The following is a 13,527-nucleotide window of genomic DNA, read 5'->3' on the forward strand; positions in this document are numbered from 1 at the left end:
AGATGATAAGCAACTTCAGCAAAGTCTCAGGATACAAAATCAATGTACAAAAATCACAAGCATTCTTATACAACAATAACAAACAAACAGAGAGCCAAATCATGAGTGAACTCCCATTCACAATTGCTAGAAAGAGAATAAAATACCTAGGAATACAACTTACAAGGGATGTGAAAGACCTCTTCAAGGAGAACTACAAACCACTGCTCAATGAAATAAAAGAGGACACAAACAAATGGAAGAACATTCCATGCTCATGGGTAGGAAGAATCAATATCATGAAAATGGCCATACTGCCCAAGGTAATTTATAGATTCAATGCCATCCCCATCAAGCTACCAATGACTTTCTTCACAGAATTGGAAAAAACTACTTTAAAGTTCATATGGAACCAAAAAAGAGCCCGCATCGCCAAGTCAATCCTAAGCCAAAAGAACAAAGCTGGAGGCATCATGCTACCTGACTTCAAACTATACTACAAGGCTACAGTAACCAAAACAGCATGGTACTGGTACCAAAACAGAGATATAGATCAATGGAATAGAACAGAGCCCTCAGAAATAATGCCGCATATCTACAACCATCTGATCTTTGACAAACCTGACAAAAATAAGCAATGGGGAAAGGATTCCCTTTTTAATAAATGGTGCTGGGAAAACTGGCTAGCCATATGTAGAAAGCTGAAACTGGATCCCTTCCTTACACCTTATACAAAAATTAATTCAAAATGGATTAAAGACTTACATGTTAGACCTAAAACCATAAAAACCCTAGAAGAAAACCTAGGCAATACCATTCAGGACATAGGCATGGGCAAGGACTTCATGTCTAAAACACGAAAAGCAATGGCAACAAAAGCCAAAATTGACAAATGGGATCTAATTAAACTAAATAGCTTCTGCACAGCAAAAGAACTACCATCAGAGTGAACAGGTAACCTACAAAATGGGAGAAAATTTTTGCAACCTACTCATCTGACAAAGGGCTAATATCCAGAATCTACAATGAACTCAAACAAATTTACAAGAAAAAAACAAATAACCCCATCAAAAAGTGGGCAAAGGATATGAACAGACACTTCTCAAAAGAAGACATTTATGCAACCATCAGACACATGAAAAAATGCTCACCACCACTGATCATCAGAGAAATACAAATCAAAACCACAATGAGATACCATCTCACACCTGTTAGAATGGCGATCATTAAAAAGTCAGGAAACAACAGGTGCTGGAGAGGATGTGGAGAAATAGGAACTATTTTACACTGTTGGTGGGATTGTAAACTAGTTCAACCATTGTGGCAGTCAGTGTGGCGATTCCTCAGGGATCTAGAACTAGAAATTCCATTTGACCCAGCCATCCCATTACTGGGTATATACCCAAAGGATTATAAATCATGCTGCTATAAAGACACATACACACGTATGTTTATTGCGGCACTATTCACAATAGCAAAGACTTGGAACCAACCGAAGTGTACATCAATGATAGACTGGATTAAGAAAATGTGGCACATATACACCATGGAATACTATGCAGCCATAAAAAATGAAGAGTTCATGTCCTTTGCAGGGACATGGATGAAACTGGAAACCATCATTTTCAGCAAACTATCGCAAGGACAAAAAACCAAACACCACATGTTCTCACTCATAGGTGGGAATTGAACAATGAGAACGCATGGACACAGGAAGGGGAACATCACACTCTGGAGACTGTTATGGGGTGGGGGCAGGGGGGAGGGATAGCATTAGGAGATATACCTAATGCTAAATGACAAGTTAATGGGTGCAGCACACCAACATGGCGCATGTATACATATGTAACAAACCTGCACACTGTGCACATGTACCCTAAAACTTAAAGTATAATAATAATAAAATAAAATAAAAATTAGTTACAATTAAATCAATCAAAACCTTTGACTGAATATCTATTATATGTTTGAGATTGTCCTAGACTATGTGGAGGAATCAGAAGAAGTATATGTGGCCCTTCGCTCAAGAATTGTGTAATTTAATTTTCAAGACAATACTAATACCCATGAAACAGCAAGGAAAATTAGTGTAAAACATGAGATGCTTATTACAGGTGCAATTGGAGTTTAGAAACAAGGACAGCATAAGTAATGTGGGCGGAAAATGCTGGAGAGGGTTTGGAACTGAGCCACGCTTTGAATGATGACTCAACTCTGGAAGGAAGTCATTACTGGTGGAAGGAAGTCATTACTGGTAGAAGGAAACAGCAAAGGAAAAAGCACAGATGCAAAACTCAATGGTGTGGGAGGAAAAGGTGGAGTGGAGAGAGGCAAGAACAGTGAGAAAACAGGGCTGGACAAAGAAGAGATAATGGCGAAGAATAAGGCTGGGAAGCTATTGAGGGCATCACCACAGGGTGGAGCTGGAAAGACACACTGAGGAAAGGGAATCCACATGGCTGGCAGCAGAGAGTTATCTATCCAAGGAAGGTTCTTCTCCTTTCATATTCAAAGAACATCCTGCCCAACAGGTCCTAGTCTGGTCCTGATTTTCCTAGAAATAAAAATAGTCACCATTCCAGCTCCAGAACAATCTCAAACCGAGTAATCACCATAAACACTTTTACTAATGGAACAAACCACATATTAGAGAAAAAGGATGGTGTGAAAAGCAGAGGGTGCCCTGTTTCTCTGGAAAATTCTTAACTATGTTCCATCCATCATGTGTGTTCGATCCATCATCTAAAAGCTGCTCCTCCACTTCCCCTTTACGATGACTTCAGTTAGATGCCAAGTAACTGAAACATGGGCTTCCCCTTCATTCTTTGTCAGCTTTCCAAAACAAAAAAAAAAAGTTTAAAAGCTCTGTAGTTCTGGGAAGAGCACAATGATTTCCAGAAGGCCAAGGATGGGGAGGAAGCCAAGCCATCACTGAGTGGTGAGCTGGTCAGGGTTTGGGAAAGGTTCATGCAGAGAAATTTTAAATAAATAAACAAAAAACCTGACCCAATTTTTTCCCTTCTCTTCTCTCTTTCAGCTTTAACTAAGAATAGGTCCACCCTTACCCTGTTGACCAAATACTGTTGCATGTACACGTGTTTAATCTCGTCTCTCTTCATAATTTCCAGCTCCACATCCGTTGGCTCTGCTTTTTCAAATTCCATATACTTTGGTATATCTAGGCTGAATGTTGATGCCTTTGATGATCTAGATATTGAATCACGGGTTGTCAAATCCCCATCCTTTCCAGAAGACAGCTTGAGGAATCCTCCACCTGGGCCTCCAGACCCTGTCTCTTCCACTCCGGGGGACTTTTCATCATTACTTTTCATTTGCTGTTGCTTAAAATTTAGGAGAGTTTCTTCATCATACTGAAATCTCTTTTCTGGAACCTCTTCTGGGTGTATCTGAGGAATTTTGGGAATGGGTATGTGCTTGGATATGTGAAGAGTCGACTGAATGTTCTTCAGTTCTTGTACCAGGCACTGTATTTCCTCAACAACAGCCACTTTAAGGTCTCTAAGAGAGAGAATGCACTTGTTCATGTGCCTTTTATTTCCATGGACCTGAAAAAAAGAAGAGGAAGGAAACAACAGTACAACCCTCTGACAAATAACTGTATGAGAATATGATCTGCTCTTTTCCCTTGCTGAAAGGCCTAGCAAAAATTCAAGATAAAAATTCATCTGATCATACCTTTTTACCACCAAGTTTCCCTTTTCTCTAATATTTAGGATTTTTTCCATTTAGGCCCTCCAAGATGGAAGGACAGTCTACATGTGACCTCTGGTATCTCTTGGCTTCCCACGATTTGTTCCCTCCAGCTGGCTCATGTGGCTGAGTTCCCCTGTCCTCCTTTATCACTCCATGGAAGTCCTTCCAGGAGCCTTATTCAAGCTGCATACTCTCTCCAGGGAGGAAGGGGAAGGCCATTAATTCATTTTCCTCCTGGGACTTTGAATCCCTTTGACTTAGACTCACTTAGGGCTGCCCACCTAGGCCCAAACTACAGGTTAGCCTATTTTCATTCTGTATTTTGGCCACATGATTATTGTTACTCCTTGTGTAGGCAAGGCCATGATTCTGAATTTCAGTAGCATGTCATACCAAGAGACTGCAGGATCCTTCCTTCATTCTTTCTCCATTTATCAAAGCCAAGCTGTGCCTCTGCTTCCAGGCACAGGGGCTATACAATCTCATTGCCCTTTCATTACCAGCTGTCTCCCTGGTCTGTTTTCTAAATGCCATTCCGAGAGCCTGAGAGCACATGCAACCCTACCCTACTTTCTGTGTGCAGTTAGGCTACTAGATTGTCCAAAGGCCATTAAGAGTTACTTTGCATAAACATACAGTTTTTTAAAGATCAAAAGTCACTCCTTCAAGCAGTCTTACAAAAGCTACATATATGTTTACTATCTGCAACACAGAAAACTGTATCAAGATAGAGGAAATGTTCTGCAACTTGAAAATAAACCTTTAAACCACTAAGGTTTAAACTCAAAAGCCAGCAGTTGGGTGAATGGACAACCACCTGTGAAGTCTCTGAGGGATTGCAGATTAGGCCACCAAGAACAAACCCAAATCACTGATGGCTGTAAGGCCTACCTCTTTAAGGAGCCTCTTCACACATCAACTCTTTCTTTCTAGTTTTTCAAATACCACACAAACCTAAATACTGGCTGAGAAAAAAGACGAATAATACACTATTTTAAAAATATTTAATACTTTTCAATGATTTTCAATTTGACCATGACAATAAAGACCATTTATGGATGTTGACCATTAAATTAACCCTATGAGGTATACCAGACATATCTTATTGTTAATTGGTATTAATACTCTTTGTACAGATGAAATAAAAGGCTTAGGGAGATTTATATGACTTAGCAAAGTTCACATGGCTATTAAGTGGCAGAGATGGAAACAGAATTCCAGTCTTCTGACTTGTAGAAAGAGGTGTTCTATGTGATTTTATTTTAATAAAGCAAATTTCAGTGTAATGCAATTAAGTTGAAGATATCATACCTGCCCATCTCCTCTAGCTAGAGTATGAAATTTCAGATTGGATAAATTGTAGTCATAAGAACATTTCTCTACAATGATGTATATAACATGATGAATAAATAAAAATTACCTTAGAAGAACAACTAGGAAAACAATCCAAATAGTCATTACTAAAATGTCCAAATTGTCCATTTTGATGAGAAACACACAGTTATGAGTTATGAAAATGGATTTGTGGATATGAATTGCCAAGCCAGGACCCTTGTGCAGCTGGGATGCATCTCTTTGGTGAAACAGAAAAAGACACCCCTTCCTCAGGACATTTCATTTTTATCTGTCAGAAAATTATAAAATATTCAAAAATACTATTAATATATCTGTGATGTGATTGGCACCCTCTCCAAAGTGATGCCTTGAAATGTGCAACCTCCAAAACCACATTAGGTTACCATGTATCAAGTTCTCCTAAAAGTAGTAGCTCAGATGACCTTTAAGCCTTTAAGTATAAAAAGTCACTTGTCAGTTCAAATGGTGATTAAGGAATTAATATAGCAGGAAGAGGAACTTTCATAAGAAAATGGGCACCAGAATGATCAGGACGATTGAAAGTGGTTTGGAGGAATGCGGAGAAAATAACAAAGAAATATATTAATTTGTTAGCATTGAGTTGCCTAGAAAAGTTTGGAAGTCCCACAAAAAAAGGCTAAACAATGGCCTTTTAAATCTAAGTCCTTGGTGGTCCATGGCAATGAAAAACTACATCCAATGAGGATTTGTTTGAACTTCAGAGGTTCAAAGTCCACAAAATATAAGCTTACCCATGAAACTGGTACTAAAACACGGTATTTTAAGGAAAGCTCAAAGACAGAATGAGTCTTCTGAGAAATGCTAACTCAACAAAGATGTATTAATACTTCTAATAAGGCCACAGCAAAAAAAGAGATAGAGACGTTCATCAGAGAGTCAAACTCCGACCTAGATTACCAGATATCCTTGATGACCCTGCCATACCTGTCAGGTAATACCCATCTATAACCCTCAGATACACTGTAAGTATTTGCAGCTGGTTCTTCCATATCAGCTGACTAATCACGGACAAATCTCTTGTCCTCTCTGGGTCTCAGTTTCCTTATTTGTAAAAAGAGGACATTCTAGATAATCATGGAAGTCTTTCCCAGTTCTAAATTTCTATGGTTATATATTCTTATTGACCAGATAGGGAAATGAGTGGTTTTAGCAGAATTTAATTAAGAACCCACGGTACTTTCTCCATTGTCATAAAATCTGTAGATAAGTACCAAAGAATCTAGGTGTCCTAGTTCCTCTTCCTTCTTGGCAGCATTTATTCTCATGTGCTCAGGTATCTTGTAGTCTGGGGCTGTCTTCAGATTGAAATCTCCCATATACACCTGGGCTTCTTTGATGGCTTGAAGATCTTTGGGATCTTCATAGTTATCACCAGGTTTACTCTTGTATCTATTAGAAAAACAGAAAACCCACACACAAATATGACAATAAACTCTAATTTGTCTACTTTAATATAGGCATATATTCAAATTTAATCATGAAACAAAAGTATAATTTCAAATCTGTGATGCCACTTTTGTCACAGAGCCCAAGCATTTTTTAAAAGTCAATTACTATTTTTAAAGTATCCCAAGCAAAATAATATACAATTATATAAATAGGAACCAATCACTAGATTGTACTGAAATAATCTGAATTACTGGTAGGCTTTGGTTCACTTCTAAGTAATTCATATTAACATTGTTATTTATTCTCTTGATATAAATTAAGCCTTGGCAATTAGGTGGGTTTTTTAATGACAAAAAAGTCAATTAAACTTTTTATTTATTTATTTATTTAGAGACGGAGTCTCACTCTGTTGCCTGGCTGGAGTGAATGGTGTGATCTTGGCTCACTGCAACCTCCATCTCCCAGGTTCAAGCGATTCTCCTGCCTCAGCCTCCCAAGCAGCTGGGACTACAGGCATGCACCACCACACCCAGCTAATTTTTGTGTTTTTAGTAGGGACGGGGTTTCATCATGTTGGCCAGGATGGTCTCGATCTCCTGACCTCATGATCCGCCCACCTCGGCCTCCCAATGTGCTGGGATTATAGGTGTGAGCCATCATGCCCAGAAAATTAAACTTTTTAATTGTATAAGTGCTTGCTGTAAAATTTTCAGAAAAGGTATCTAGTTTAAGATGATAGCATGAGCACACATATTTGCCTCTCCCTCTGTCCCCAAATTCCCTGAAAATGACAGTATAGAAGTACAAAACATTGTAAATTATCAGAAAAGCTAAGAAGGGAATAGAAAGCCATGAGCAAACCAGTGACACTGATACATTTCTGGAAGACAAAAAGAAGATGAAATTACATTAATGAATAAACCAGACCAAACTATAGCCCAGAACACCCACAAGATAAGGCCACAAAAAGGATTGAATATTATCTTCTTGGTGAAGTCCCTAGAATGCTCCAAGCACAAAGAGGACAGATATAGAGAGTGGAATGGAATGCTAGATATATTTAGCAAAATTAATTAAAGGTTTGAAAAAAAATGCTTAAACCAGTTGGGCCCTCCCAAACTTTCCCACCTACACACATACAAAACAGTGGCAATCTTTATATCCAGACTAAAATTGAAGAACTACTCTCTACAGAAACTGAACTCTCTGCTTTGGAAGCACTAAGGTATCTAAAGGTACGGGCTATGATAGTACCTTGGTACTAATAAAGGGTCCTTCACTGGGAGTTCACAACATTCCTGTCTAATTTTTTAAAGTAAAGTCTACTAGTCAACATGAACATGTACACATAGCTCTCAGAGGAAACCCATACCATCTATTGTATTAACTGATAATCATTTATTTGTGTAAAACTGCACTAAAATGAAGGATTACTATCTTTAAAGAAAAGGAAAGGAGAAAGGGAGAAAGGAAAGGAAAGAAAGAAAAAGGAAGGAAAGAAAAAGGAAAGGAACGGAAGAGAAGAGCTACTTCTGCCTCTGGCCATGTGAGGGTAACAGGGCCCATTATAATCCTCATAATATAAACAACCAGAAAACTGAACAAAAAATATGTGAAACAACTATGTTCAGACATTGAAAATAAGCAGCACAAAACTGTAATTCTTGAGAAAAGTAAAAAGACATGATCCTTATTATCTCCTGGCTGCCACATAGAGGAAATTACCAGCCTGTGGAGTAGGATCAGGATCCCAAATACAGCCCAGTGAACTCACTGACTGAAGAGACAGAGATTAGAGTACAGGGAGGCCAAATTTGGTGCTAAGAATTTGTGGAAAAGAATATCAGAGGTACACCAAGAAATGCCTCTGGAAATCTACATAGCGCCTTAACATTTTGGCTGAGTATTTATCTGTACATGTGTAATGTGAGCCACCATGAAGCTGGGCAAAGAACAATTCCTATGAAAAGTACAATTACTGGGAAACTGTAGAACAAATAATTCTCATAGTTTACACATAGCTGGGAATCACTCATGTTCCCACCAACTGGAGAGACCTTGTTGAGTACAGAGGACATTCAAGAATAATCATAAAAAATCATGCTTTCAAAGACAGAAAGGCATAGAAGATATGAAAAACATTATCAATCATCTTGTCCTAATTGACATTTATAGAACACTACACCAAGCAATGCAAGAAAGCATACTCTTTTCAAGCACATATTGAACTTTTATGTAGATAGACTGTATATGCATGGCCATAACAAAGTTCTCCATAAATCTTTAATAAGGTAAATTATACAGACTATTTTCTATTACCACAAACAACTAAATTAGAAATCTAATAGGAAGATATTTTTTAAACCCCAAATCTTTGGAAACTAAACTGCAAGTCAAGGAAGTAATCACAAGGGATATTAGAAATACTTTGGACTAAGTGATAATAAATGTCTACCATATGAAAATGTGTAATGCAGCTAACTCAATGCTTAGGAGGAAATTTATAGTTTAAATGTTTATATTACAAAAGAAGAAGGGCATAGAATCAAAGCTTGTACACAAGTTTACACATTAAGAAGCAAGAAACTAAAAGCTAATTAAACCTAAGTTAACTAGAAGGGAAGAAATTATAAAAATAATAGTAAATCAATTACAGAGAAAGCAGACCAAACAATATTTTAAAATCTATGACCAAAAGCTAGTTATTTGAAAAGATCTATAACATGGGTAAATCACTAGCTGGAATGATCAAGAAAAAGACAGAATATGAAAATTAACAATATAAATAAAACAGAGGGCATCAAAACAGATACTACAGAAATTAAAATAAATATAAGGGAGTAATATAAACTACCTTATGCCAATAAAATTGACAACTTAGATGAAATGCACAAATTTCTTCAAAGACACAAATTATAAAAACTAACTCAAGAAGAAATAGAACATCTGGATAGCATTATAACAACAAAAATTTTAAATTTGTATTTAAAACTATCCCTCAAAGAATACTTACAGATGAATTCATTGACAAATTCCTTAGTAAAGCAGAAGAAAGAAAACAGAAATCCAAAAAAATAAAACAAACAAAACAAAATATAGAATAGCAGATGTAAGCCCTAAATATAAATAAGTACATTAAACATAAATGGTCTAAATATACCATTGAATGAGAGAAATGGGCAGCGTGGATTTAAAAACACGACCCAATTGTATGTTGCCTAGTGAAGTTAGTAAAGACACTAACTTTAAACATAAAAGTATAGGTAGGCTGAGGTAAAGGATGGAAACAGCTATATTATTTAACCACTGAATGCTTCCTAAGATAAGGAACAAAGTGTGGATGCTAGTTCTTCCCACTGTATTTCAATATAGTACTGGAAGTTCCAGCCAGTGCAATAAGAAAAGGAAACAAGATGCAAACAGATTAGAAATAAAACTGTTCCTGTTTCCAAATGACATGGTTGTCTACACATAAAATATCAAGAAACCTACCAAAAAAACTCTTACAACTGAGACAGTTCAGAAAGGTCACAGGATACTAGATAAACAAACAAAAATCAATTATATTTCTATGCTAGCAGTGAATGTGAACACATAGACACCAATATTAAAAACACAATACCGTTTAAAATTGCTCAAAAAAGAAATGCGTATGTGCAAATCTAACAAAACATGTATAGAACTTTTTATGCTGAAAACAGCAAAACACTGATGAAAAAAATCAAAGATCTAAATAAATGGAAAGTCATACCATGTCCATGGATTAGAAGACTCAACACAGTAAAGATACAAATTCTCCCCAAATTAACACACTGCTTTAACATAATTCTTATTGACATTATGGCAAGATTTTTTATACATATAGACAAGATTTTTCTGAAATTTATATGGAAAGACAAAGTAATCATAATGTCTAAAATAATTTCGAAAAATAAAATGAGAGGAATCACTCTACTGGATTTCAAGATCTATTATATAGATATATGAATCAAGACAATGTAGTGTTGGTAAGAAGATAGATATATAGATCAACAGACTTGAAAGTAAACCCAGAAATAGACCCACACAAATATGTCCAAATGATTTCTGACAAAGGTGCAAAAGGAATTCAATGGAGGAAATGTCTTTTCAACAAAAATGCTAGAGTAGTTGGATATCCGTAAGAAAAAAACAAACAAATCTCAATCTAAGTCTGATAACTTATTTAAAAATTAGCTTAAATATAAAATGAAAAACTATAAAATGTTTAAACAAAAATAGGATAAAATATTTAGGACCTAGGGCAAGGCAGAGTTCTTAGACTTGACACCAAAATCAAGATTTATAAATGGAAAATTGATAAGTTGGACATCAACTAAATTAAAAACTGTTGCTCTGTGACAAACTCTGTTAAGAGAGGCCAAGTGCAGTGGTTCACACCTGTATTCCCAGCACTTTGGGAGGCCAGAGCAGGTAGATCACTTGAGGTCAGGGGTTCCAAACCAGCCTAGCCAACATGACGAAACCCTGTCTCTACTAAAAAAAAATGCAAAAGTTAGTGGGGCATGGTGGCACATGTTTGTAATCCCAGCTACTTGGGAGGCTGAGGCAGGAGGATCATTTGAACCCAGGAGGTGGAGTTTGCAGTGAGCCAAGAAGCCGAGATTGCACCACTGCATGCCAGCCTGGGCAACACATGAGACTCTGTCTCAAAAAAAAAAAAAAAAAAAAAGAACAAACTCAAACTCTGTTAAGGGAATGAAAAGACAAGCTACAGACTAAGAGAAAATATTTGTAAACTATATATCCAACTACTGTATAGTATATATCCAGGACTAGTATCTAGAATATATAAAGAAGTCTAAAATCTCAACAGTAAAAGAGCAAACAATCCTATTCAAATGTGAGAAAAAGACACGAAGAGTCATGTCACCAAAAATATATAGATGGCAAATAAAAATATATAGATGAAAACATGTGCTTGTGACATGAAACTACCTCATACCAGATTTTTTTTTTTTAATCCCCAAATCTCTCTGCTGCTTGCAGAGCAGACTGCTTCTCAGTGTCTGTCAGGATCTGATTGAAAAGCAACATAACATCTCTCCAGGAACGTTCAAACATTTGGGTGAAATTCTGGAAAGTCTCACAGGGTCATCTGAAAAGTTGCCAAGATCTCTCTTAATTTGCTTTAAGTCCTGTAGGGAGAAGGGGACCTTGGCCTTACTGGGCCCAAATTCACTGGGCATCTGTTGGAGGGGCAAGAGAGAGACTGGGGCTTGTTTAGGGTGAGGATTTCTAAGAGGGGGCAAGTGAGGTGCTGAAGCTGGATAAGGAGGTCAGGGTGGATCCGGAGGAGCAAGGCTGGAGGGAGCTGACTCCTCTGCTGGGGGTGCCTCTGGGACTCATCTCTTTAATTCCCTGGGCTTACCCCTTGCAACCTGAGATGGCCAACAGAAGGGCTGGATCAATCAGTCTTACACTGTTGGCAAAAGTCTGGATTGCCTTGCAAGCTATAGAAAGCCTGCACATATGGGGCTTCAGACCATCTGTCCTCACATCCACAGAAAAATTCCAACTGCTGAATGGTATCAAAATGAATGGCTCCTTCCTGAGGCCAAGCCATCCTTCCTGTAAATCATAATTTGGCCAAACCCTTGTGCAGAGGGCTATGAGGGGTTTTTCCTCCAGATTCTGAAGGTCAAACAGTCCCAGTGGTTCAGGATACACTCCAGAGGAGTATAAGCTGGGGGTGGTGAAGAGAACTGGTTGCTCATTCTGAAGGACAGGGAATAGAGGCAGCCCTCATTCCTTTCCTTCTTTCAGTGAAAACTCAGACCATGATGGAGACAGAAAGCTAGCATCCTCCTTTCACTTTCCACCCCTTATCCCTGAGCTGGCCATAGGTACCACTGCGGTATGTACCCATGAAGCAGGGGAAACCTGGAGAATAGGAATTAACCACCCTCACCTATGCCTCCATTTCTCCCTGCTGTCGGAAAACTGAGTTCCCTGGGCCTGTTTATGCCATGAAGCATGGTCTCCTTCCATGGGGTGAGAGGTTTAGTCGGCAGGAATTGGTCCTGCTTTACATTGTGCCTGTTGCCTGGCTTTAGATCCCTCAGACCGGGATTTTCTTTCTAGGGCCTCAACCTGAAGCCTGGAATCGAGGTTGGGACTGAAAAAGTATTTTAGAGGCTGTTTGTATCTATTTAGAGTGTCTCAAATGTGCCCTGCCAAATTTGCAGTTCTCAGCCAGCAGGGGCCATTCCTGTTAACTTTCTTATCAGAAACAGAGCTAGGGGGAGCCCTCTCACTTAGAAAAGGAAAAAAAGAGAAAAACAGTTTAAGGGGCAAAAAGAGGAGACAGTCTGGGGGAAGAACCCCTTGCTTAGTGCAACTGGGCCTTTCTAATTCTTATATCTTTCCCCCAGTTCAGACTAGATTGAATTCCTTGGCCAGGGGAGGAGACGTTCCGTTGGCGTGGTGGGCGAGAAGCACATGTCCGTTGGCCCTGTGGGGTTGCGGCTGCCATCATGGCTTTCTCCCGCCCTGCTCATGACTGTTGGGCTCGACCCTTGCCTGCTGCAGGCATGCCCAGGTGCCCAAGCTGGGAAGAAAAAGGGTAAGGAGAGGTACCCTGAGCCATGCACGCCTGCAGCTGTCAAAGTAGAGGCATACATGGCATCTCTAGGAAGAGTTGGTCTGATTTTCACCTTCAGAGGCTGAGAATAACACTCATTTTGCTTAGTAACGTTTCCACAGCCTGTAGCAAAACTCCTAACATTATAAAAAAAGAGATAAGAGCCATTTCAAAGACAGAAAAGAGACAAAGTCTGGGGGTTTCGACCTCCCACTTAGGGTAGAGTTTTTAAAACTCAGTGAAGAGAAACAGAGTCTCTTACCCACAGGAAAGAGAAAGGTGGCAGGGTTTTGAAAGAGAGGCAGACCCAAAAGTTTGGCATTCACTCACACTCACCTTCTGCAATCCTAGACGAGTCCCCAGTTTAAATGGGAAAGGTTCCCTTGTCCCCCTCGCAGGGTGTGCAATGGGGTGTGGCTCGCTTCTCCAGTACCCCATTGCTCAAA

The 13,527-nt window shown here is 38.6% G+C and overlaps 1 protein-coding gene across 1 annotated transcript in view; it reads right to left on the reverse strand.

Annotated features, from left to right (window-relative positions):
* CFAP44 (cilia and flagella associated protein 44) overlaps positions 1-13,527 on the reverse strand; it is a 152,830-nt gene that overhangs the window by 41,905 nt on the left and 97,398 nt on the right. Inside the window, exons 25-26 of the mRNA XM_054480666.2 lie at positions 6,282-6,459; positions 3,045-3,545 (exon numbers count right to left, since the gene is read on the reverse strand). Of these exons, the coding sequence (XP_054336641.1) occupies positions 3,045-3,545; positions 6,282-6,459 (679 nt within the window). The remainder of the gene's footprint in view (positions 1-3,044; positions 3,546-6,281; positions 6,460-13,527) is intronic.

The sequence above is a fragment of the Pongo pygmaeus genome, chromosome 2, assembly GCF_028885625.2.
Source record: "Pongo pygmaeus isolate AG05252 chromosome 2, NHGRI_mPonPyg2-v2.0_pri, whole genome shotgun sequence".
Lineage (NCBI taxonomy): Eukaryota > Metazoa > Chordata > Mammalia > Primates > Hominidae > Pongo > Pongo pygmaeus.